The sequence below is a fragment of the Scomber scombrus genome, chromosome 9, assembly GCF_963691925.1.
Source record: "Scomber scombrus chromosome 9, fScoSco1.1, whole genome shotgun sequence".
In the NCBI taxonomy this organism is placed as follows: Eukaryota; Metazoa; Chordata; class Actinopteri; order Scombriformes; family Scombridae; genus Scomber; species Scomber scombrus.
Window position 1 is genome coordinate 7,460,251 of NC_084978.1, and position 26,226 is coordinate 7,486,476.

General features: G+C 37.5%; 1 protein-coding gene across 1 annotated transcript in view; it reads left to right on the forward strand.

Annotated features, from left to right (window-relative positions):
• Positions 1 to 26,226, forward strand: part of fstl5 (follistatin-like 5) — a 135,378-nt gene that overhangs the window by 20,930 nt on the left and 88,222 nt on the right. Inside the window, exon 3 of the mRNA XM_062425847.1 lies at positions 9,662 to 9,910. Within this exon, the coding sequence (XP_062281831.1) occupies positions 9,662 to 9,910 (249 nt within the window). The remainder of the gene's footprint in view (positions 1 to 9,661; positions 9,911 to 26,226) is intronic.

Genomic DNA, 26,226 nt, shown 5'->3' on the forward strand with positions numbered 1-26,226 from the left:
AGAAAGAGAAAAGACAGGGATTTTGATAAAAAAGTACTTTTTGACATATTTGGCGTAGAACAAGAAATAAGTGAGCAATTAACACAGGGACACATGATGAAAACTGGAGAAATGTTTCACTGTGTCTTTTCAAAGAAAAAAAGACAAATTACAAACAAAACAACACCCAGATCAAGCATGCCACAAGTTCTAAAATAATTGAATGTGTTTTCCTGCAGTCACATATTGAGTTGTGATTGACTAAAAAGAGAGTATGAACACACCCTTCCTTTACTTCACTGGTGCTTTGCATTTCAGAGGAAGGACTATGGAGCGGACTCATCGAGGTGGAAGGGAAGTCATCAATGTTTTAAACATAGTGCGTATCTCGGCTCCAAAGGGTTGAAAAAGCTCTTATGCCTCAAATAGCTTCTCATAAAATGTTCACGAGTTGTTTATGCCACCAGGAGTAAAAGTGTTGTCATAGTGCTGCAATTAGCATAGAGTGGGGGAAGAAGAGGAAGTGCATTTCAGCAGGTGATAACACAACAGCTCTGTGTGATGGTTACAGGTCTTTCAGATGGTCTGCACATTGGGGGAAAAAGCATTGGGAGTCTTTTGTGAAAAGTTGAACATAACAGCTACAACCGGCTTGCCTTTCTGTCACTTATTACCACATGACAACAGTTTTTAAGCAAATGAGGAGCTTTACCAAGAATACTTGGTGAAGTTTCTGCATACATCTCCATATTTCAAAATGAGAAGCTTTCAAACTCAACACTGAAGTTTGAAAAAAATGGGTAATTATCAACATCTTCTCTACATGGAAACACTTAATCAGAGTTTATTTCCCATTACACACAGGAGCTATATAGTGTAAAACATGGTAGTAGCTGCAGATTTTGAGTAAACCCTCAAGTATCCTCTCAAAGTAAAACACGGAAGGCAGAAAAATTGCTTCAAGCTTATTCTTTTTTGTCGAGTGCATCCTTTGGCAGAGCAGTTGTTTTTGAGCACAGATTTGCATTGATACCCCAAGGATAATTACACAGAATTGAAAAGCATTAATTATTAGTCATTCTTAAATAAATTAAAAGGAAAAAAGGGATAGTTAATAAAGTCTACAGCAGGTAGTTCCTGATTTTTTTTAGACCACGGCCACATCAAGTTTAAAAAATATAAAATATATAAAAATAATACTGGTTCATTTTTAATCACTCAGAATAAAAGGCAATAGTTGTGTAGATTTACAGACAAATATGTTTGCTAAAAATATACAATGGATGCAATTTAATATGTTAATATGTTAATATTACTTTCATTTTATTCAATTAAAGTGAGCCTATATTGAAGATGTAGCCAACAAGGAAAAACAAATCAAAAAACAAACCAAAAAAGGCTAAAGGAATAGTAATGGGATGTATGAGATGCTGTTGATGTGGAGTGATAGAACCACCTGCAGGTCTGTAACACCACAATGAATGTGCTTGGACAATGATGGATATCTGCCTTCCACAAACCTGTCCATTAAGCCATTAGCTTCGAGTAGTTTTGTCAGATTCAGTTGTCTCTGTTTTGAGAGCTGACAAGTTTGAGCATTTCATTGCACTCAAATCTTTCCATCACTACTCTGACACTCACTTTTTTTCTGACTGTTGAGCTCCTGCAAATCTCCTGAGAGGGAAGGTTTGGTGATCTCTTGTGGGAACTTCAACCGGCGGTCGAGGTCAGCTCTCATGTTCCACTTGTCTTTGGGTGACAGTAGGGACCATTAACTCGTGCTGCTTGTCTTACCCCCTTGCCTGACAAACTGCATCTATTGCTGTGATGTTACCTGCCTGGTCCTGTTTGGTTGCAGCCTGCGTGCCTCGTGGATTTTGGCTACCTTATGGAGGACCCAGGTTGTGGCACCATCTGTACTAGCACTGCATCTATGCTGCCTTGCAGCCAGAAAGCAAGTGTCTGTGAGGTTGCAGGTTCCAGGGACTGGGAAGGGTACAGGGACCTCATAAGGAACCTCAGCCCTTCTTGGGACATCCTCCACATATCCTCCCACATAATGGCCCTGTTCACAGCCTTCCAGGTTTTCCAGCTCCCTTGTTGCCATTGGCTCACAGCTCTGATTTTATAGCTCACCTGTTCAATCTTCACAACTTTAGAGATAACAAGTTCTTTCCTTTCCTTCTTTGTGGCTTAGGACCACATCTAGAATGCGGTTCCCCATCCAAAACCAGCCCTGGCTTCAGCAATCCAACAATCTCTTGGTGTTTTAGATGATTGTGCTATGTTGGCTTTTGAGTCCATCTTCAGAGCTGTAGTGTAGTTGAGGTGATGTCATACAACTTCAGGGACCACATCAGATATTGTAATAAGATGAACTGGTGACACCAAACCTTGAATTTCACACATGATTTTCTCGCCATCAAAAGAGAAGGAGATGTTGTCATTCCTGACTCCTGCTTGAATTGAGAGACTGCAGGACTTAGCTGCTTTTATTTTCATATGGCCCCATATTATCAACTCCTCAAACCTTTTCAGGAGTGTGGAGGTGCATGCTGCGGTCTGGAGGAGAGTGGTGTTGTCATCCAGGTAACTCTTTAGGGCTGGGAGTCCGTGATCAGACTGGGAGTTGACTACTCAGACCATCTGTCTTTTGCCAGCCAGTTGAGATCTACCAAGTGGTGTAGCAGACATGGAAGTTGTTGAAGTAGTTGGCTACTAGACTCTGGATGCATGAACAGAGATCTGTGGGACAGTGGGACATCTGCCTTCTTACAACTAGCGTCAATGTAGTTGTTTACCAGGAGGAAGCTGTTCTGCCAGCCCATTGAAGAATATCTTACAGGGATGCAAGATTTTTTTGCACCTGTTTCACTCTGACAGTACCGGTGCTTTCTACGCAGGCTCCACTTAACTCAGCAACCCAACAAACCGTTGCCTCTTCCCACTTTAAGCTAAATAACAAACTGAACATTTGATAACTCCTCATTGCTATGCCAGTCATTACTGTGTTATTTGTCCTGATTGTACCATCCTGCCTCTCGGTGGACTGCTTGGCTGATTTCTTCTTTTATTGCTTGTTGATTTAGGTAATCTATTTACCATGCACTTCGAGAATGTTTGGAATAGGCAACTAGCCCCTCCAACCCAGGTTAAGACTTGTCTTTCATGACAACAGGTTGGCTAAAAATACTCTTAACTGCTGCTGCTACTCTAGGTTATTGAATATTCTAGTATCTGCTGCGCTCCACTGAGCCTTATGTACTTGCTCAACAAAACTTTCAAAGAACTTAATTGAGCAAAGTGTCAGCTGGTATGAGAGAATGTGACATTGTTTATGTGCCATGTAAAGTTTTAGTATTGTTTTAGTAGTTGTTTATTCAGATTTGCATCCCCTTGTTCTTGTTCATGGGCCTTGTGGGCCAGCTTAACTCGGTGCACTGAGTGAGCTTAGAATCTCTGACTGTTGTTTACCATACTCTGCTCTTTCCCCCAGGACTCTGAGCTGCTGTAATGGAAAACATCAGATGGGTACCAGACGAAAACTCTTGGTTTAGGAAATAAAGAACGAAATAGGAAATGCAGAATTGACTGTTGAAAAGGGCTGTATGTCCAAGAGTGAATGTGCTTCAAAATACTGGGGCATATTGCTTAAGTAGATGTTAACATTTAGATTCAGCTTGGGCATGAGATATGTTAGAGGGCCACTCAAAAGGCTTTACAAAGAGACCACCCATTTGTGAAGGCAGTTTCCATTATACCATTTTGTGTTTTTTCTTATGCTCTTCTTTTGATGTGATAGTATTATACTAGCTTTCATCCATCTGCAATGACAATTTGATTATGACTGAATGTAAAAGTAAATCTGTTTTCATGCAGTCTTCACCTCATTATGCATTGATCAAGGGACGATGCCCTTCAAATGGTGCACACTGCAGTCACATGTCATGACCTTGCTGTTGCATACATGCTCTGACTAAAGGTCAACATTTTAACTGCATAGGGCGCACTTTCTGCCTATTCCATTTTTAATGAGATAATTCTGAAGATTATTCTTTGCACCCACGGCTGTGATGATGTGCTGTACAATACTTCTGATTAGCCACTGTAAAGATTTAGAAAAATATTACCAGAGATCTTACAAATGAATAATTTGCTTTGGATATATCAATTTAAATTAATATTTTTACATTTGTATATTTCCTATGTTGTGTTCTTGAAGACAACATAGACCAGGACTTCTTGAAGACCAGGACTTTTATAAACTGACTAGATATAAATCTTTTCTTTAGGTCTGTTATTGGTATATACTAACTCCTGAAATAAATATCTGGCTTTGTAGCTGGTAAATACTTTATTATCTTTACCAGATAGACCCTAACTTTGCCTGCCATTTAGTGCTATATTTAGAGCTTTCTCACTGAAAATCACTGAACCGAACACAACACAATGAGAGTTAACCAATACAGTAAAGTTTTGAGCCAGACATATACAGCTTTGTAGAGTTGTGGGGAACTGCAGGGCTATGACCGACCCTTTACATATACAAGTACTCTGGTTTATATTATTATTATTATTATTATTATTATTATTATTATTATTATTATTATTATTATTATTATTATTATTATTATTATTATTATTATTATTATTGTTGTTATTATTATTATTATTATTATTATTATTATTATTATTTAATCCTTGTTTTGTTGCACTGCCCTCGACCTCCTGCAGCATGGAAAAATATGTATCTAACACTTTCCAGTATCTTTAAATGATATAATAAATCTACTTTGGAAAGTCGTGTACCTTGTACAGAGCAGAGTAACTCAACATCACATCATATCTCATACCATATTGTATCAGAAGATAAAATCAGAAACTTTCATACAGTTATATATCATTGTTTTATTTATCACTTCTTTTAATAAAATAAACAGAGCTCAGTAGACGCAAACCCACCAATCGCATTGACAACAAACCTCTGCAGTCCTTGAGGAAGACACCAAATGACATTGTCTCCATCTTTACCATGATCTATGCACCCAGTAGATGTTTTTCAGGTGCATGATTACAGTTAAAAATTCTAACAACAAACCCCCTGCTCACATTGAACACTGAGCAGCATGTATTTCTGTCCACACTCAGAAAAAGTAACAGGTCATCAATAAATGAATGGCTGTGCACAATTCCTCATTTGTCTCTGATGTCAGATGATGACCAGACTGTTGGGTGTGCATACTGATAACAAATGACTGCGCCCTTCGCTGACCCTGCTGGTGGCAGAGGATGCCTGGCTGTGTGACACAAATTCAGTGAATAATCATTATGCCAGGGTACCGCAGGGAATTAATAAACTAGCAAATTGACTTGCTCCAATCAGGTCACAGTGTACACACTTGTATCTCGTCTAAATCCTCTGTGACGGCTAGAGGATAATGCAGGACTGTGTGCGGGGAGATGTCAGGGATGAGAATGAGGCTTAGCACTTAAAGTCTGTTTGTTTACCCTGACACCCAACTGCAAAAACTGAGCTTCAGATACATTGAATACATTTAACAGAAAACTACATAGCTGTCAAAAGTGAAATGAAATAAATTCTCAATGGTGCCCAGGAAGCTCTGAAATGACACTGTGTTTCAATTCTTTGGTTTCATGGTTTTTAAATACATGCAATTATATTAACTTTTACTCAAAACCAAACCCTTTAATTATGTGGCTTTTAGTTAGCAACATGATTACATAAGGCTCTGTTGAAACAGACATTGCTCAAGTAAAAAGTGCTTATTTTTTGGAATTTTTCACTGCAGACAATAAATCTGTGCTCAGAAGCAGTACATCACTATAACCATCTGCTTAGGCTATGTGTGGACACTGGGTGTTTGTCTTAACTTTTTGTGTACGCTTATATATCAAGAGACCATGATGCTCAAAGCCAAATGCATTATAGATTTTAATTAATGCAGTAAAGTTCCACTCTCTAGTCAATATTTATTGGTCAATGGTGAAACACAGATTGTGCACAGTGTGAGAGTGAAGTTTAAGGATCCCAGTCTGGATAGATATAGCCCAGTAGGCTATATTTCTTCTACGCATTATGATCATGTCACTAACTTCTTTCTTCTAATGTCTGTGTAATTCCTTGTGGAATATGACCAATGGCCATGTTTTGTTTCAATGCAAGTGACATTACTTGGCAGTGAAGGAGGACTTTGATGTGGATAGCTAGGTTTGCGAAGAAGATGACCTGAAAATCAGAGAGAGAGGTTCACATCCCATCACACATCACATCCCAAAAAATAAAATAAAAATGGACATAGTCACTGTGAAGTCACCCATTGGTTTGTGGGCTGCCATTTAGAAGCCTAGAGTTTAGCAATCTAGCATCACCATCTGGGATTTGACTGTGCCGTCTTTGATTTTTGGAGAAAGAAGTGACCATATTTGGACAAGAGGGAGGAGTTGAGCCTTATGCTAGCTAGGTTGGTTAGCACAGTTATTTACAGTCTATGGTTAACTGCGATAATGCTAATGCTAATTTATGCTAGCAAAAAACATCCCTCAAACCATTAAAATAAAATGTACTTACCAGTAATACTGAACAGTTCTCCTCAGATGGTATTTTACTACAACCAAACACTAAACAATGCTTTTTTTAGGTGACCAAAATGTTACAATTTACTGTTATGAACTGAAAACACACTGTGAATAGCAGCAGTTATACCTATACTCTGTGAATCTGGGATTACACAATGGTTATGTTATGTAATCCATTTACGTAATCAACATTGGTAGTGACTTCAATCACATGGTAGCCATGCCATGTAGCATGCACTACTTTATCATCCATTTAACTCGAAAGGGGACCATAATTTACAAAATGAACATCATGCTCAATTGAAGAAGACTTAAATCTAGCAATTGAGACCATAAACTCATTAGGCAAGTGTTTACTGAGGTAATAAATCAAGTGAGGGGTAGGGTCATTTTCTCATACACTTCCATACAATTGAACTTCTTTTTCCGACCAGTGGAGTTTCCCCCCCTACTGGCCATAATAAAGAATCCAGGTTTAAGGCACTTCCGCATTGGCTTCACTTTTCACACTCGGAGCTACTTGTTTGGCTAACTACCCTCAGAAATTGCTGAATGAAAACTTAACTAAAGGATTTAAGCCAAGTCATAAAGCAAAATTGCACCTTGATGTCTTCAGTGTCATTGATTGTTTCTGGACTTTTCTCTTCTGTGTTCCTTTCTATAATAATAAAACATACTGTATATTTCTTACTTAATATGCACAAAGCACATTATTTGAAGAATCATGAGACTGTTTCGTGAGGATGTTTGCTGTGTCGCTGCAGAGTCTGTCAGAGCTTTAATTCATTAACCACAGTGCTGCAATGAGTTGTAGTTTATGTGTTTAAACATTTTAGCTTTCATTGTATCCATTAAGATGCACTACTTGTTTTTTGATTAGAAAACCAAGTTCAGGTATATTTTTATTGTAACCTCAATAGTTTGTGTAGTTTTCTAAAGGACAGTACACAAGTGTTGAAACATGGCGACCTTTTCACAAAAAGAGTAAGCAGTGGACAAACCTATTATCATTTTGTGTAGACAGTTGCTGCCGGTTGTCCCTTGTGTTGATAACTTTATGTAACAGTGCAGCCTTGAGAGGAATTCACTCTGATGGTTCTGAGATTTTTTCCCCTCTTTTTCCTCTGCTCATCATAGCCCTCCACCCCTTGAGAACTATTCCAAAGGGCAATCTAAGAGTGAACAAACTGCTATTAGAAAGCCAATATATTTGATGTGGTTCATGGACTATTGTACAGACTGATCTGTGGTCTGTCAAGCCTTGTTAGTGTTTCTACAGGTTGAAATGGCAGACCACAACAGAGTTTTGTCCCGCGAGAAAATCACGCTGATCATTTTCTTAAAGTCAAATATTGTTCTCATGAAACCCTTTTTAAATGAAGACATCATCCACACAGTCCTGCAGTAGATCCCAGAATTTGTGTACTGCCTCTCCTCCCATGCTGTATAAACACCATACAAGCTGTAATATTTGGCTTTGTTATTGCCTTCTTTCCTGCTTTTCCTCTAATCCCCATAGGGAAATTCTCCTTTTGCTTGTCTCTTCCATACAGCGGAGGTTAGAGTTCAGGGTTTTTCTGCAGAAATGTACTCCTTAAGTCTGCAGGGAATAAGTGTCTTGCTCAAGGACACTTTCCACATCCACATTTAATTTGCTTTTCATTTCATTTGAAACTCTCAACTCCTCAGTGTTCGGATCACAGAATACTCAATGATGTTTTAGCCTTGGTCATTATGAGGGTCACTTTGTGTAAGAAAGTATGGGGTACTGCAAAATCCGAACTGCTCCCTCTTCTCTAGTCATTCACTGTGGAGTGTTGTACCACATAAAGATACATTGGGGAGTGGAGGGTATAAATGGACTCTTTACTAGTGTTTGGCATTTGAAAATGAATTAAAATGAAGCTATGGCTAGTAGTGACCCCTTTTTACAGCTTTTAGATGAGGTGTGAGCAATTCAACCGGAGTTTTTGGGTTTAATATTTTCATAGATTATGTAGACTGAATGATTTTCAGAGGTACAATTAAAACTTAAAATAATCCAATGTTACTTAATGAACAATTAATGTTTGAAGAGAAATCAGAAAAAAATAAGTTTCATTTTGTGCAGCAGATTTTGTTTTTCTTTTTTTACATTCTTATTTTGTTGATCATTTTGCAACGTCGGAGATGTATCTTATCCTGACACAAAGCTTATGAACCACTGCTCTGCTATTGAATGTAAACTGTTTAATGTTTGGTTATTGTACTTTCTGTTGACATCTGGACCACAATGGATCCCTTGTGCTTGCTACTTGAAGAAATCTGATTCTGTTTAGTGTTTCTGTTGCACAGTTGCTGTGAGTAGTTTTAAAAAGTGCACTTCTGTTCACCTCTCAATGATTTGGAATAGCCTCTAAAATAGTAAATCCTTCATCAGAGGGTCTTAGATCTTTTTGTGAGACTACAAAATTGTTACACTTATCCAAATGGACAGTTTCTCTCTTGTGCAAATTATAATAATAAATCAGATTAATTATTTCAAAGTAATTTGATTAAAATATTCTTGCAGTGTGTATTCTTGTTTTTCCACATGCTGATATTTAATGACAGAACAGTGGATGTTTTGGTTGAAATGAACAGTTTTTTATATTCACTCCCACTGAGGGCACTTTGTAGTGAACTTGCATAATTTATGGATTTGACTGACAATTTGTGAGTTGTCTAGGTAAACAAACTCAGTATATAGCTGGACTGTGAATGACACATTAGAGGGCTTTCAATTTGAAATGATAGATACAGGATGTAGCAACACTCGGCTGAGATGACTGACCATTCATCAACCAATAATGTAACTTCAACACTCAGTCAGTCATTCAGTCACAGATTTTCACGTTTATAGGGCTGGCCCTTGTGGTCCAGCCAAAAACATCCAGTATTCATGGGGAATGCCTGAGGATAGAGGGCACTAAAACTGCCTAAATGAGATCCAGGAGCTTAAACCCAGGCTTACCATCTGTTGTATCAGACACCCATATAGATGGAAATTGTGGTCAGACAAAATAAAGTAACCTGTCTCTTTTTTTCCTTCTGTGTGCTTGCACAGGTTTTATGGGGCACAATGGCTATCCAGGTCCATGCGAACATAAGTACTGCGGCCTGGGGCGTCATTGTGTGGTCAACCATGAGACCGACCAAGGGGAGTGTAAGTGCTTGGATCACTGTAAACCACACTATAAACCTGTGTGCGGTTCAGATGGAAAGCTGTACCAGAACCATTGTGAGCTCCACCGGGCCTCTTGTCTTAGAGGACACAGGATTACCATCATGCACAGTGAGGAGTGCTTCTACAAAGGTAAGAGCCCATATGACCTTTTTCAAATGAAGGATGTGTGTGGTCCACTGGATATTGTATGTCTTGCACCATACCCTTTGTGATGTAGTATATGCGAGGTCCCTGTACCCTGTGGGATTTGATTTAATTGAGTTTGATTCCCACTGTGTTGGACACTAAAAATGTTAAGATAAGATATAATTTAACACACCCATAATATGTACATTAGAAGCAAGTTCCTGCAAAATTATGCCTGAACGTAATTTCTGCACAAGGGTGCCTGCTGAAAAAGTGTTTGGGATTTTTGACAAAATGTAAGGTTACCAATAAACTGTTCACTATATTCTGGTGATATATTTTTACTAGAATGAAGATAAATGACCCACATAATATACTGAATAGGATATAAGGGATGCTTTCATCCATGCAGTTTTACTATAGGTACTCCCATGGGAAACAAATGCAAAGCCCGGGGCAGTGCTGGTGCAATGCCTGACATGTTGAGCCACACAGGACTGAATTTAGGTTACCTAACCCACAGGAATGAGGACATTAAACTAAATTAAGAATACCTTTTGAAAAAGGGAAATAACAGAAGTATCTGTGAGCAAGAGACTTGAGCAGGGTGGGAAATCACCATTAGCCAAATGCTGGCTGCTAAGCCTGCCTACTCCACCATCCTCTTTGGCAGATGACCAAACATCATTAGGAAGTTCTCTTCTAATCTTCTGCTACTTCATTGGTAAAATAGTGAAGCTCTCCATTTTGGCTTGTTGACAGAAAAATACAGTAACACCCCACTGAAGATAAATAAGTCATAGAAACAAACAAAACAAAGAAATTGATAACTATTTTGTATTTTGCAGATTTGGCAGTAACACCAAAAGTATAGGACTGACTGAGAGGCGGCAGCTTTTGTTGATATTACTTGTGGGGCTGTGGGCTTAAAGGAGTAGTTCTCCACCAATTTGCAAATATAGGAATTTCACAAAATGCCAAGAAGAGTGATATCACTCTTACATGTTAAATATCAAGCATGGTTGAAATGTGAAAATAACAAGCCTAGTTCTGTCTGTAGGTATCAAAATCGGCCACAGAGGCTTGGTAAACAAACAATGTATAATGTGTTCATTTGTGAGCTTTATAGGTGTTGGTAAAGGTGGATTTGTCTCTGTTTGTTTCTTCGAACTGAGCCAGGGTAGATGTTTACCACTGTTTCCAGTCTTTATGCTAAGCTAAGCTAACCGACTGCTGGCTGTAGTTTGTATTCAACTGAGAAATTTAAGAGTTGTATCCATGCTCTCATGGAACTCTGCCAGAAAGCAAATAAGCGTGTTTCCCCAAATGTTGAAGAAATCAGGTAACACCGTTTTTCTTTCTCCTGACATTGCCTTGTTGGAAAGCACATGGTTCTTGTGGGTAAAACTATACAATGTAATAGGAGCTCCATTCTGGGCTCAGGCATCTGCATTTTTATCTTGTCATAGAGAACATAATGATGTTGATGAATCCATGTGGGAGTATTATACAGGGAAAACATGAAAGGTGGTGTTGTAATTAGTTGGGGTATCTCTAATGTTCTTTGCAAAACAATTACCATCCTGAATGAGATGCCAAATATTTAGATAGACATCTAAATATTTAATGTCAAAATTCAAGCACATACCAGTGTCAAAGAACACCATAGATACCATGTAGCTAACACAAGACACATTGTATAATATACTAAGAACTGATGGCATGAAATATTGTCACATACAGTAATGTATAACATTGCAGAGTGAATACAACATAAAGAACAAAGGACACAATCTGAAACCTGTCATAGAGCTCTTTCTGAAATGCACAGTTCGGTTTAGAGGCAGGAGCAGGTGGAAGTGCTGTAGTGCTCATATTTCCCTCGAGAAGGCTGACTGCTCGCTACCACTGATTGTATAAACACACCAATTATTCTTAGTCCCTGGAAACAAGGCTACTTCCCTACAGGACAGTAGCCTTGTCTAAAGCTAGACATTAGTAGAGTAAGAGCTCTGACTACTCCTTTGTTCCTGGATGGAACAAAGGTGAAGGGGAATACATACTTACTGCTCTCAAACAGCATATATTCATAACATTCATGCATCGATTCAACAGGATTTCTTAGCTTACTTGTTCATTTTGAAAACTTCATAGTAGACTGATAATGGCTTTGGATCTGAACACTTTTGCATAAGAACTCTCTGTGGTCCTCCTTACAGAGAGTTTTTGGGGAAACATCCTCAGATTGTAAAGCCAAAACAAACCAAAACAAAAGCAAACAGCACACCCTTCTTACTGAGTTTTTTTTTCTTTCTACCACTTAAATGTTAAATTCAAAGATGAACAAAGCCAAGCTGCAGGGAGGGAAACATGTACAAGCTTGTACAACAATTCCCTACACTATACAAACGCAAACATACAGACCATCTCATAACAGCAGCCTCATGACTTGGCATAAATTAAGAGTAGCCTGTGTACGTAGAGCAACATTAACAATTGAAGCATCTGTTTCATTCCAATCACAGAAAAAAGGCATTCAGATCAATGATACATCCCTGGTGGGTGACAGTCCTAATCAGTGCCATGTCCTGTCATCCTGCCTCCACCCACCCCATCTACACCCAATCAGCATCTGTCTGCAATGCAGAATGGGATATTTGACCAATGTCAGACGATCAATATCAGATCAACAGGAGCCAAAAGAAGAAATAAAAAAAACACAAGCCCACTTTTTTCCCCCCTTCTCATCCCTCGCTCAGTCCAGACAGTTTTTCTTTTTACTGTGACTGATATGTAATCAATTTCTCATTGGATGAGAGCTCTAGGGAAAGGACACGGGAACCTGTTGAAGCGATTAGTAATCTCTGCTGAAGGCATTGTTTTCTTATCAGCACTTTAAAACATTTAAGAATAAAACAATACATTATGAAATGTTTTTTTTTTTTTTTTTTTTTTTTTTTACAATTAAGTTAAATCTTCACATGGGAGAACAGACAGACTACCTGGAAACTACACAGCTGCAGATAATTTGTTCATTGTTGCAATTAAAAAAGACAATGTGGCAATCAGAGGAAGTACATAACTAATCAAATGAAATAGAGCTTACAACCTTATCCAGATGTAATTATGATTCAAGGGTTATGAGTGGGTAAAATGGAATGTACCCTCAATGGCATGTTAAATGTGTCTCTTGATTATTTGTCCTCCAGCTAATGGGAACCATTTACCTAACAATATGGAGATATATAGTCATTATTATCACAGCATAATAATGAGTTTCCTTCAGTTTAATATTGGTTACCTCTGCCAAGGAAGTTGTGTTTTCGGTACCGTTTTCTCTCTGTTTGCCTGTGTTAGTTACTAAACAGATTTCAATTAAATTTAATGAAAAAATAGGCCATGTGCCAAGAAGCAAGAAATTTAGTTTTTAGTTTGGATCTGGAACAATAATAATACCACCATTCTGTTAGGTTTTGGCTCATAATTAGTGAACTGTGATGCTTAGAAGCATTTTTTTGTTATTTTTTCAGATTACTTGGAAGAACCCTCCGACACATTTCCATTCTTTATATAATTCGGAGATAGGATGAGGTGTGTAAATAGGATATTTTTACTGTTATATTTTTTGTGTGTGTGTCGATATTTTGTCCCATGGTAAATTATTCAATGTATGTAAAACACGTGTGTGTGTGTGTGTATTCCCTAACCCTAAAACAATTTAAATGATTATATCACAATGGTCATGAGTATGTCTTCAATAAAATGTAGCACAATTTTCGTATATGCCCCTAATATACCTGTATATTTAATACAACGGCCATCAGCCTATTAGCATGATAGTAAATCATTTTCTGTCCTGTAAGAGAGTTGCTTAACTTTGGCGGACATATGAGCTCTTTACTTCAAAGTCTGTGTAAAGTAAGAATAAATATGTGTTCTGAGTTTGACATACCACAGAAAAGTGTGTTGTTAACCACCCTGCTAAATTTGAATGATTAAAAAAACCCGCCAAATATATGAAATTAGGCTTCAAAAGTGTGTAAAAATCAGCCTCTGTCTCTGCTCCCAAACGATGTGGGCGTGCCCGCCGAGTTCACTGAAGCCCCGCCCCCTACCAAGTGTCACCTGTCAATCAAAGTCACCAACTCTACCAGAAACATGGACGCTACATCTGAGAGCTTTCTGCTGCTAACTCAGCTGCTAACTCAGCTAACTGGCAAATGGTAGACTGTAGTAGCAGTAGTGTTAGATGTAGTAACAATAACTCGCCACTAGGCAGGTTAACCACTGAGGAGAGCGGCCTCTCTGGCTTATACAGTAGGGGAGGGGCCAAGGTCACGCGGGCATACCACTACATCACGGTGCAGCCGTTTTTTGCAGGCTCAGAAAATCAGGAAAAATGAGAGGTTTAGAAACAGTTTAAGACTCTATCTCCACAATTCAGTACTGCATAGTTATCAGCCTTTTCACATGTTTTCTGTAACCATTTTCCAACATGTATAATTTGTTTAGAAGTAAATGAAGGAATTGACTTTACACAGACTTAAAAATAATTTTTATTCTGAATCTGACAAAGGATCGTTTACCCTAACACGAGGTGGAATATATTGAAAACATTTGACACTTAAAGGATAGGTTCACATTTTTTCAAGTCTGTCTCAGACAATACTCAGGTGCCCCTATGAACACTGAAAGAGGTTTTCCTCGCTGTAATCACTCCTCCTTTTCATACCGTCTATTAAAAGGCATTTTCAATGTAAGTGAAATAATGCATTTAAAACGTTTATTTGAAGCTTTGAGGCTACAGCATGAATTACTCATATCACACATTTTCCTTCTTTGTGTTTCCTCGGACAGTCTTACCGTGTTGAACTGTAGTGGAAGTATAGTAACAAAAAGAGGCACTAAAAAGACTGTAACCTTGAAAGATTTGTACTTGATTTGACTCACATGGATGACTGAAGCTTCATATTAGCTTCAGATAAACTTTAAATACATTTTTATACAGAAGGAGGACTGTGGATTTTGGCTCCATCACTTGCAATGTAAGTTCATTATGAAAGTATCTTCTAGTGGCGACTATGAACAGGAATGATAATGACAAGAAAGACTTGTTTGAGTCTTTCATTTGGGCAACGGACTATTGTTTTAAGAAAGACTTGAACAATTCTGAACCCGTCTTTTAATGCTGCGGCGCTCAGTCAGGTATTGCCATGGGCAGTGCATGGAAAGCTTTGCAGAGCATAAGGTATTCCCTCTGTCCAATATATTAAAATGGTTGTTATCTATGGCCATAGGCTGTTAAATTAAATAAAAACAACAGCATAAATGAACTGTCAGTGCCAGATGGATGACATGCCTGTGCTACGAACGCTCTACTGACTGCCACAAATTGGCTCATATTCTTCGTATTTTTAGATATACAGAAGTTAATGAAATGGCTATCGGCCGGTCACCGATGGTCATTTCATCATTTATCATCACTAGCTCTGTGGTGAGCAATCAGTGTAAACATAGTTTTAATTGGTGATGTGTCTGCCATCTTATTTTAGACACACATCTGCTTGGCTGATCTAAAATTCAAGCAAAATTCTCCATTCTTCTACTATGCCACCCCTGATCAAATATAAAAATGCAAATACTCTGAAAAACAATGTGTTAGGCATATGCCAAGACATTTCAATTGATATATTTACATAATTAATTTACTCAGGGTTTTCTAGCAATTTAAAATGTATGCATAAATGCATACAAATATTTCTGCATACAAATATGAATTTAACATACTATTTGGAAAGTTGAATTATTGTGGTACAGTAAAACATGATTGTGCAGTGCCTATTTTTTTAACAAAAGCTATAAGATTGCACCATTATCTACAGTTCTGTATTCCAGTGTCATAGTGATGTCTTAATGAGACCACAAATCATCAGCAAACAAGTCAAGGCCATCTCATGATCACTGAAAATAATATGCTTCATATCAATATGACCCGACCCCGGATAAGCGGAAGAAAATGGATGGATGGATGGATCAATATGATAGACAGACAATTAGTCCCCCAGGGCAAGCTTAAACTTAGAACTGTAGGAAATGATTACTTTTGAACTGACACCCATATGCAAAGAAGTTTAGCCACTATTGGCTCTGGTCCCAGCTGGATGAGTCTATGTTGGAAATGGACAGGCCTTGTCAGCTAGACCGTCTCTGTGCTTCTTATCTGCTATGGAAGACTGGATAAAAAATGACAGCCATGTGTTGACTGAAGCTTCTCATTAGCACTGGGGAGAACATGTGACCCCCGTTTTCCCCTCGTACTGCATGGCAACTTAGCCAGGATCGGATCTGATTGAAAATTAAGTGGTGCACAAAAGCCTGTCCAATCTGCGGAGGGCAATGTGTGCATGAAGGCGAACAATGGCTGCAGCAAGCAATTGCCACGAGCAGAGACAATTAGGGATAAGGTTGTGGCACATCAAGCAAGTGGTTTCATTGCATTCAGCACATCCAATTATCTGGGAGATCATACATTTAGAAAACCTTCAGACATTTGGCTCCCAATAAACCTTTCGTGCCCGATCTTCTCAATTTTTTATTTACTACTCACTGTACAGTTGCACAACATCATTTTGCAGCTATTGCATTGTGTTGTTTGGAATCAAATTTTTACATTAGCGTTTTTTCAACATGGAATTTAGCTGGTGTGGTTCCATTACAAAGGCCTGTTGCAGACTTCATGTCCTCGCAGGCATATTCTTTGTTTTACTACTCATGTACTTCTGACCAAAAAGGCTACAACTTCTAATATAATCATATAGTACAATTGGATAACTTTTCTGCCCGCGAACTTGCCTTTTAGTTACACTGAATCTAGAAATGCAGTATATTAAAACAGCTGAAAATACTTGAAAAACAAACACATGTTCTTGAGTAAAGGTTTTTCAGTCTCACTCAACAGCTTATTTAGCCAAATCACTTAAATGTAAAATAAATATATAGAGCATTCTGTCTTCAACAATGTGTAGTTTCATGCTTCATAAGCCTATATAGGCACTATTGACTGTATATAAATACGGACAAGTGAAGCTAAAATATTTCCTTTTTGGGAGCTGCCATGTTGCTTGTGTGACATAATTTGGAGCCAGACATATGCTATCTCATTTAATTTTTCCTAACATTTGCTATATAAATAAGTGGTTTAACAAATCCAATTAGATCTTTCTGAACAACATTGGTTGGCTTGTGTACTCAAATCAGCAGGGACATTTGTGGATGAGAAATTACTCAGGGAGAAGACATTTCTGATTTTGCATAATCATTGAACGGGAAAAATCAATACAGGATGACATTGATGAGAACATGTCTCTCACCCCCCGCCAACCCCCTGAAACCTACACCTGTGATTGAAATATATTACGCATAGAGTTGGCCACCAACCATCCATACATATTTATGTAGAAATGTGAAAGCAGAGAAGTCATGCTGCAGTACATGGTGACTGTCCAGCTTCAGCTTCAAGATCTGAAGCTGGAGCCAAGCATGTATCCTTAAACATTTTAAAATGATTACCGATACATTGAAATCAAGTGTTTTGTTTTTTTGTTTTTCATTTTACTCATTACACATGCAAAAATGACTTTTTTAAAAACACAATATTGAAATAGAAAATAAAGTTTTGATGAATCTTTAATATACATTTAATGATCAGGTAATGGTGTTATATTGTGTTTATGCTCATGAACTAAAATGTGATCATAATGTATGTATATGGTGTGATTATGTCATTATTTTAATTTGAGGTGTTTATCTCTGCAAAGCTAAAACAGATCAAATATTTAGTCAGTTGTTATGTTAATACTATATAACACAGCTACATTTAATATTTTGCTTCAGACAAGCACATATGCAGCACAGTAATAATAAGCATCTGTAATTAGGCTGTGCATATAAAAGTAGGCCTTGTTGAACTACAGTGCTTTTGTTGTTCGATGTGTCCCTGGTATCTCACTAGAGCAAACTCTTTGTAGACGACTCCCCTGGGCTCTGCCAAGAAAAACATGCTCATGAAGCATCATAGCCACCCGCCTCTAGAGACCTTCTACCTTAACGATGTGTCTGCGTCTTTCCCACTGGAGAGGCACTCCAGTGAGATGAGCTTGTGTACAGTAAAGGGCTTCAGAACCTCCTGTGCATTCTAGCTTTCTCTTAATGACTCTATGGCGCCGTTAAAGCTGTGACCTCTGTACGAGACCTGGCATTGTCTTAGACAGCAGTGCCAAAGAACAAGCTCCTCATTAAAACCTGGAACTGTGGATCATTAAGTTTGCAAGGACGTCCAAACCATTGTCAGCTGCAGGATCTTGGTGCCGGTCGCCATAGAAATTAGATTCAGTGTACACCATGATCTGCTTTGTGGATTAAAGGTTTGGCTCTTCTTACCAATTTACTGATCTGAGACCACTCAACAACACCTAAACAAAAATAAATCCACTTTTCTTTTTAGAAATAATAGCTGCAATTTATATTTTTGGTTAATAAAACTGATAGCTTTTATAGTTACTATAATCTTTTATGTTTAGAGATATTGAAATGTAAAATATTTTCTGCAAATATTCTGAATGCTGACTTAAAATCTAAAAGCTAGCAACTGGTAAATGTTTCTTTTGAATTCTGTAGCACTCATGGCAGAGAAGATTAATGTTACAGTTCAATCTATCCAGATTATGTGCTCATCTGCTGTGTATCAGATCAGTTAATGCAGCATCATATTGGGTTTTTTGTAAATAAGAACACCATACACACATAAACGCTACACAAGCTTTGTGACTATAAAAAAAACAAAAACAACCAAACAAAAAGAAAACAGGCTTAAATGCTATTGTACACTTCATGTTTGTTTCTTTAAAATGAATATTTATGACAACAACCTTATCACAGTTAACAAAGAGACAAAATAAGGGCAAACAAGCCATTATGTGAAAGATAAAGATGCTAAGACTGAGCAACATCCTCAGCCTTGGAAAAACCGCAGCTTGCATAAGCTCAATACCAGTCATCCTTGTGCCATTTTTAGTGGTCAGTAAGAAAATTAATGTTTGACATGAGACAGAGAAAGGAGAAGTACAAGGCCAGGTTAATGGCTCTACAATGATTGAAATAATGCAATGAAATTACTTTTTAGAAGAGGAATGAATGGTATCTCCATGATTCACTTTGCCACAGGTGACACTGAAAAGGTTTATGGTCTGGAGCAATGACACTGAGCATTTCTATTTTTACTAGTGGACAAATCAATGTTTGAACGAACTTCAAAAATGTGATAATTGGAAAACTTTGAGTAACAGAACATAGCCTTCTTAAAGCAGCGATGGAACATCACAGTGAAACACAGATGTTGTCCCTTTCGTTTCATTGATTTTTCCTGCTTTTCTCTGTGACACCATCATCTGCTAATGATAGTCATATCACCAAATACATGGCACCGTTAGCCCTCCTTATTATAGCTGAATGAAGACAGATGCATTAGAAAAACAGTGCATGCATGACATAGTAGCTGTAGGGACTGGTACTGGCCCATTTGTTAAAAAACTGATATGGTAAGGGAAATTTCAGAGTACAATGGTCTCATCATTCTTTGTGTCTCCGCTTGCAGGAATAGCTCTTCTCATACAGTCAGCAGGAAGGATGCATAAGAGAAGGAAGAGCGTAACTAGTATTAATACACATTAAATTAGGTTCAAAAATAGAACATACCATGAGTGTGAATTGTTATGTCAAGGTGATTTAAAACTCCATGCCTACAAATTAGACAAATCTGAGTAAAGTAACTAAATGTGTATTTCAGACTTATACAAAATGTCCAGAGGAATTAACATACTTTGACTGGGATCACCAGGCTTCCTTACTTTGATCAAAAAGCAAGATTATGGAAACCTACAATCGTGGACTAAGTTGTTCAAAATATATAAAGACTACTATACTACATGGTTTTAATAGTAAATTAAGGGTGAAAAGTCACCACAGATGGTGAGGAGAGTTAATATTTACTGAAGAACATGTCCTGGAGCAGCTATCACTTGAGCTGTTTGACAAGGATGCACAGCTACAGTGGTCTAATTTTAAAGGCTGCTGGTTCAGTTTGTTTATTCACAACCTTGACTCCTGTCAAGAGACAGAACACTGAATCCCTAACATGTCACTTAAATTAGCTGGTAAGTCATTGGTTATAATATTATACAGCAGCTCCTGTCATAAGTGGGGTTTATATAAGCTGATATCATCAATATCAACAGTAAATCTTGACTTCCTGAGCAGCTCACCTTTTTTTATCGTTAAGGCCTGTTTCCTAAAAGCATCTAAAAGTCCAAATGTGCAGTTTGGGTAAATTGGAAGCCTGTTACACATTTGTAAGGTATTTAAAATAATTTATCAACTAAAACATGTTCTTGGCAATATTGTAAATTAACAACTGGCTCCTTGTGAAAGGTTAAGGTTCATCAGAAGCTTGTACACCAAACATCATCTTCTTTCTATTTTTTCATTTTCAATATTTTCATCATGACCACTGACACTCAATGAAAAACAAGAGCTCAATAGTAAATATCAAAACACACATACAATCCATAAATAGCACTGCAGACTTAAGCCAAAATGAATGGAAACATGTTTTTGTACAAGGCTGTTTACATCTGGCACTCGTCACGATCCTCTTCCTCCTCTTAGCCATGTAAATGGGCCATTATCCATACAACGATGATCTGCAGCGTAGTTATAATGATGATGACGGCACAGTTCTGAGACAAAGAGATGTGAAGGACACTGGCCTTTTGTGGTATGACCCCATACTTTAATTTCATCCGCACTTGTCAGCGTGCCCTTGACATAAACAAGATGGGGGTTTCTACCACTACTTCTGATGTGAATTTAATCTCATCTGACTTAAATGCCACTATCTTGATCTTTTCTTGTCATTCTTCACATATGTTCCCAAAAAAAATCTAATGTGTGCATGTAATTTATTTTCCTCGTCGTAATGAGATTTCCACGTGCTTACAGATATTTTATAGAATAGTGTTGACTTGATCTCAGGGCGATAACAACTACATCAAGTGTTGCAAAGTGAATTGTGGGAGAATTTAACAACCATCACTTTGAGGCTTGTTATTAATTGGTGCTTAATTACAACATCTACTTCAAACAACATCCAGGTTGATAAAATCACACTACTACCCTACTTCGTTATAAACTGCTTACTTGACCCACATTACCAACATTATAGTTCATGCAGCGAGCTAGACAAAATATTATTTTAAGCATCTGTATGTTTTATTTGTTAAATTTGTATTTATGTAGATTTTTTGCAGAGTATGTTTCAGCTCTCATTGTGTCTGTCAGCATTACAGCATTAATGATCAATTCTTAATAATTCATCACTTTCACAGAAGTCATATCCACGTGTAATATATTGGCCAGTATGATGACAAACTAACACAATTTGAAAAAAGAAGCTGTTTACATTTGGTCCATTGATCTTGAAAATATGAGGTTTGGGGTGAGTGCGCAACATGTTATCAATATTTTGATTACATTTGTCTCAGTATCCAATCTCTCTGTGTGCATCTATAAATAAGAATATATTGGAGTGCTTTTTCAGCAAAGAAAAACAAAACCCTTGAGGATTTTTCCACAAAAGTGCTTCTAATTTATACAGTGTTCATTTTTTGGTTGTGCACCTCCCTATTTTTTTATTATCTATGTGTGTTCAGTGGTAGTCTAGACACCTGGGGCTTCATTTAACCTATTTATAATAACAATTAGCACCACCTACTTTTCACTGTTCTCTGGGCATTTGTGCCTCACTTTATAGTGCAAGAGATACTGAAATGTAAATTTGATTATTTATTTAGGCCTTTATTACACACATCTCAGTCTCAGGAGAATTTACAGAAAGAAATAACCACATACTTTCAACTGTAAGTAAGACATATTTAACAAAAATAGATAACCTAATCTCTTATCCATTAACTGTTCTGTTTTAGACCCATTAGACACACAAGAAAATCCTATACATAACCCTAATAATAATAATAAAACCTTTATAGTCCAAGAGGTCCAACTTCAAGAGGGATTTCCGTGTCAGAGCTGTAAAATGAAGAGTAGCATGGATGCAATGAAATTGCGAGTGGCAAGAAACCTGAAAGCATAAAAGACAAAAACAATCTAAGTTCACTTCATTTTCATAGTGAAATAAATAAAAAATATATCCTGTATTCTTTTCAAACAAACACTATGTTCAACTGCAGTCAAAAAATTTTGTTTTTTTGTTTGTTTTTTGATGTCTTCAAAGATAACCACAAGTAAATCATAAATATTACATATAAACTTTATGCAACATTGATTTGAAGGAAAACACACTCGGCTTTGATATCAAAACATCAAAAACGTGTTCCTTTTGAAAATAAATGTTTGAATTAGTTATTTTTGATTGACAGTACCTCAGACTGCTAGAAGAAAATATGAAATTATATTGTTAATTATCTTCATAATACATTGGACCTCAACCCTGCAGACGCAGCAAATCTATTTATATGTTGGAACTAATAGGTACCGTCTAGCATAATTTTTTGTACAGTGCAATCCTATGAAGCCACCGCCAAAACCCCTGCAGGTTTGTACACTCCAAGACAAGGAAATCGTGTCTTTGATCGATGGGTTTATTTATAGCTTGCTCAGCTTCAAGGCATCCTATATTAATTTGCATGTTCATTATGTGCCTGAAATGGCCAATTATTCAATCAAAGGCTTGTGCAGAGGACTGGGGCACGGATCCCAAACAATCATATGACAAATTAGCCAATTAAAGATGTTTGATGTCCTTCCCCCCTGTAGTGCTGAATAAGACGTTGACAGTGCATAATAATTTCATTGATGTTCAAAAGAGGGATTTCTGACAAAAGATAAGAGCAGTTACACCCACGAGTTACAGAAAAAGTCAACATTGTAAGTAACACATACATTAAGTACATAATATTTTTTCCAGTAACACTTTGCTACACAGATGCACAGCTTTCATAACATCTTGGACTACAAGTTTTACTAATCTACTGTATTCCACTGGAGCAGTCACGGGTTGAGTAGGGGTGGGAATCACCACAGGCTCCACGATACGATATTATCACGATACTTGTGTCACGATACAATATTATTGCGATTTTAAATAAATTGCAATATGCTGCGATATATTGCAATTCATTACCTTTTTTCACCTGCAAATTATGTCCTCAAAGGAGAAAAAAAACTTCAATTTCCATTTACAATTCCTATAATAAAGGGTTGATACTTGGCGTCTGTGTATCGATACAATATTGCCATGCAAAATATCGTGATTCTATACTGTATCGATTTTTTCCCCCACCCGTAGGATTGAGTACTACTGGAGGGGTCACTGACAGTGATTGTTGACTTTCCCAACTTTTTTCTGTAAAATGTACATTTTAATGAAAACATGGCTTACATTAAGAATTTATTTAACTCTTGTTATTTCTTTTAAAACCTCATGTGAAGTACATGAACTTGTGTAACCCTGAAAAACTCTCAGGACACTTGATGAATTGACCAATTGAAGGCTGCTGCGAGTGTGTTTACTTATGGATTCCAAAACCATTTTTGGAGTCTGCAGAAGATGGCTTTCCATTAAAGTATCGGTTAAAAGCCCCATTCCTGTGCAAGCCATTATCCTGAAAACTTTTCATTTTATTGCTCTCTGCCCCCTCAATCTTTTTTGTTTCCACCCACTTTCTCCATCCTGGATATGAAGCCTTTGAACAATTTGGTAAAATAAAAGAGAACAATAGCTGCCAACATTGCTCGGAGCTGTGTGCTTGTGAGTAAGTCACAGATACAGAGATGGAGAGAGAAGAGAGTGTGTGGTGGGGAGAGGGCTGACCGCTTACAGGATTGTGGGTGTCTTCTCATATCAAAGCGCTGTTCCTTCTATGTATAGAACAACCCATCTGACCCAGTGACGTGACAAATGTGCTTGATTTTCAGGTGGTGGACAATGCAATAAAGTCAGCTATGGATCTCTTTTGAGGAAAAAAAAGGAGGGGGGAATTGCGGGAAAAAAGATGACATTAAAAGAAACACAAGTTTGAAGGTCATGTTCTATAGTTAGTGAAAGTCTGCTCCAAACAATTAGTGTACACATGAGCAGAAAGATATTATCAAAACCAGGAGCTGTTATCTTTTATGCATGAGACTTAAGATGGTATTACGAATTGTTTGCTTTTTGTAAAACTGTGTGTTTTAAAGTGGAAAGATATACCGTTATGTAATTAAAGATTAAGTCTCCATCAATACATGACATTTGTTCAGTTGTCATAGGACTTTGGAGTTGAGCTTGGCAGCTCATTTTTGACCTTGGAAAGTGCGGTTTACAAAGAAAGCCCACTAAAAGTGTGCTTACTTGCCTTTCTTGGAGCTTTTGACCACATAGTCTTTATCAGCACATTTGCTCTGTTGCCATGGCACTACACCTTCCATTATTCTGAGTAAACTGCATTTGCTGGCAAAAACTGCATGGTTGATAGCTCCAGAGCAAATGAGCAAGTCAACCTTTAGAGGAGATTGTCTTATCATTTGAGAAACTGTGACTCAAGATGTGTGGCAGATGTAAACTTATATGCTATTCTTCATTTCTTTCAGAACTTATAAGTCAATCCTCAAGACCACAACGTGACATACCAACATTTTTAAATAGGATCAAATAGGATATTACGTGACCAATATCATGCCATATTACGGTGGTCATACATAATTCAGTGTATATAAAACCGATAAGATGTATGCGTTTTTGGTGAAATTGTATAGTTTTTCTGCCTTTCTCAATCGGGAAATGTAATGTTCAGCACACACAATGCTCTGCACATAAAAGCTCATCTTTGATTTTAGTTAGACAAGGTTTTTTTTCCCTCATGGCTCTATCAGTTTGAATGAGAGTCTGTCAAAAGCTGAAATGACTGAGCTGGCTGCCAATACGGGAGATTACGCCATACATCACAAAACATTTCGATTCCTGACAAACCATCAGCAAGAAAAATTGATGTTCTGGACATAGAATAAATGCTTTACAATCCAGCTGACCTGGACCTGGTTATTCCTCCCTACTGTTGGCCCAGGTGCACTTCAACAAAGACAGAAACATATATGATTAATGAAAATGTGTCAAAGTAGTCTTATATATTTCTTATGAGACTCCAAATGATCTTATAAACTTGCAAGGGTCCGAAGATCCCAAATGTGTAACTTTTTTTGAGCACACTATTAGGAAAAACAAACAAACAAAAAAACAAAACAGGCATACTTGCATAATGCTGCTTAATTTTTGGCCGTATTTGGTCATTTAAGTCAGTTATATCAATTGCACTGGCATGCAACCAGACAGAACTTTGAGACGTCTTAAAAAGATCTGTGTGGATGCTGAAACAGTGGCAAGTGAATGTTGTGACAAAAGTCTTTCTATCCCTGTTTGTGAACCTGAATGTTTTATGACCCGATCAATGAGGGCTCCAGAGTATGCCATATATGGGGCAGTAGATCTATGAGTGCAACTCTTTATGGTTCCCAGCTATGAGTCCAGTGGCTAGATAGATGATAATATAGTCTTTTAACCTAATGGTGACCCCTCTGTGTGATTAAAAGCAGGACTCAAGAGGTATTGTTATAATCAGAGTGTTACTGGCAGTCAGTGTAAGGATCTGCAAGGAGGCTGTGGGTGTGTTTGTGTCCAGTAATGTCTTACTATAATACTAGCCATTACATAAAACTGGATAGAGTCGTGTACTCCTTCGGACTCCAAAACAGACTTATGGCAGGGTAGAAATGTATCCATGCAGTGCAAGCATTACCGAATGGCTAAGCTGTTTGGAGACCAAATAAACTCATAAACATTGATACGCTGAGTCAAAGAAGCAACAAATGTCCCAGTACAAAGATGCTATCAGGGTAAAATATAAATTGCAACTTCTGCCAGTATGGGTGGAGGAACTAATCAATTCCCGGGGGAGTCGCAGCTCTTCCCTTCTACAATTCTGAATCAATTCACTGGTTCTAAAAATGTTTTTTTCTCACGTTGTTAATAATGTTATGTTGATGGAATGAAAGCTCAATCATGTTGGAAAAGTGCTGTTAATTTGTAGTTGATCTTCAAAGAAGGAAAGAGTTTGTGCATATTTTTGATATAAAGTGGAAATTAAAATGTAACGCAAGTCTGATGACACATGACTTATATCTGTGTATGCTACATTTTAGTTGCATTGAGT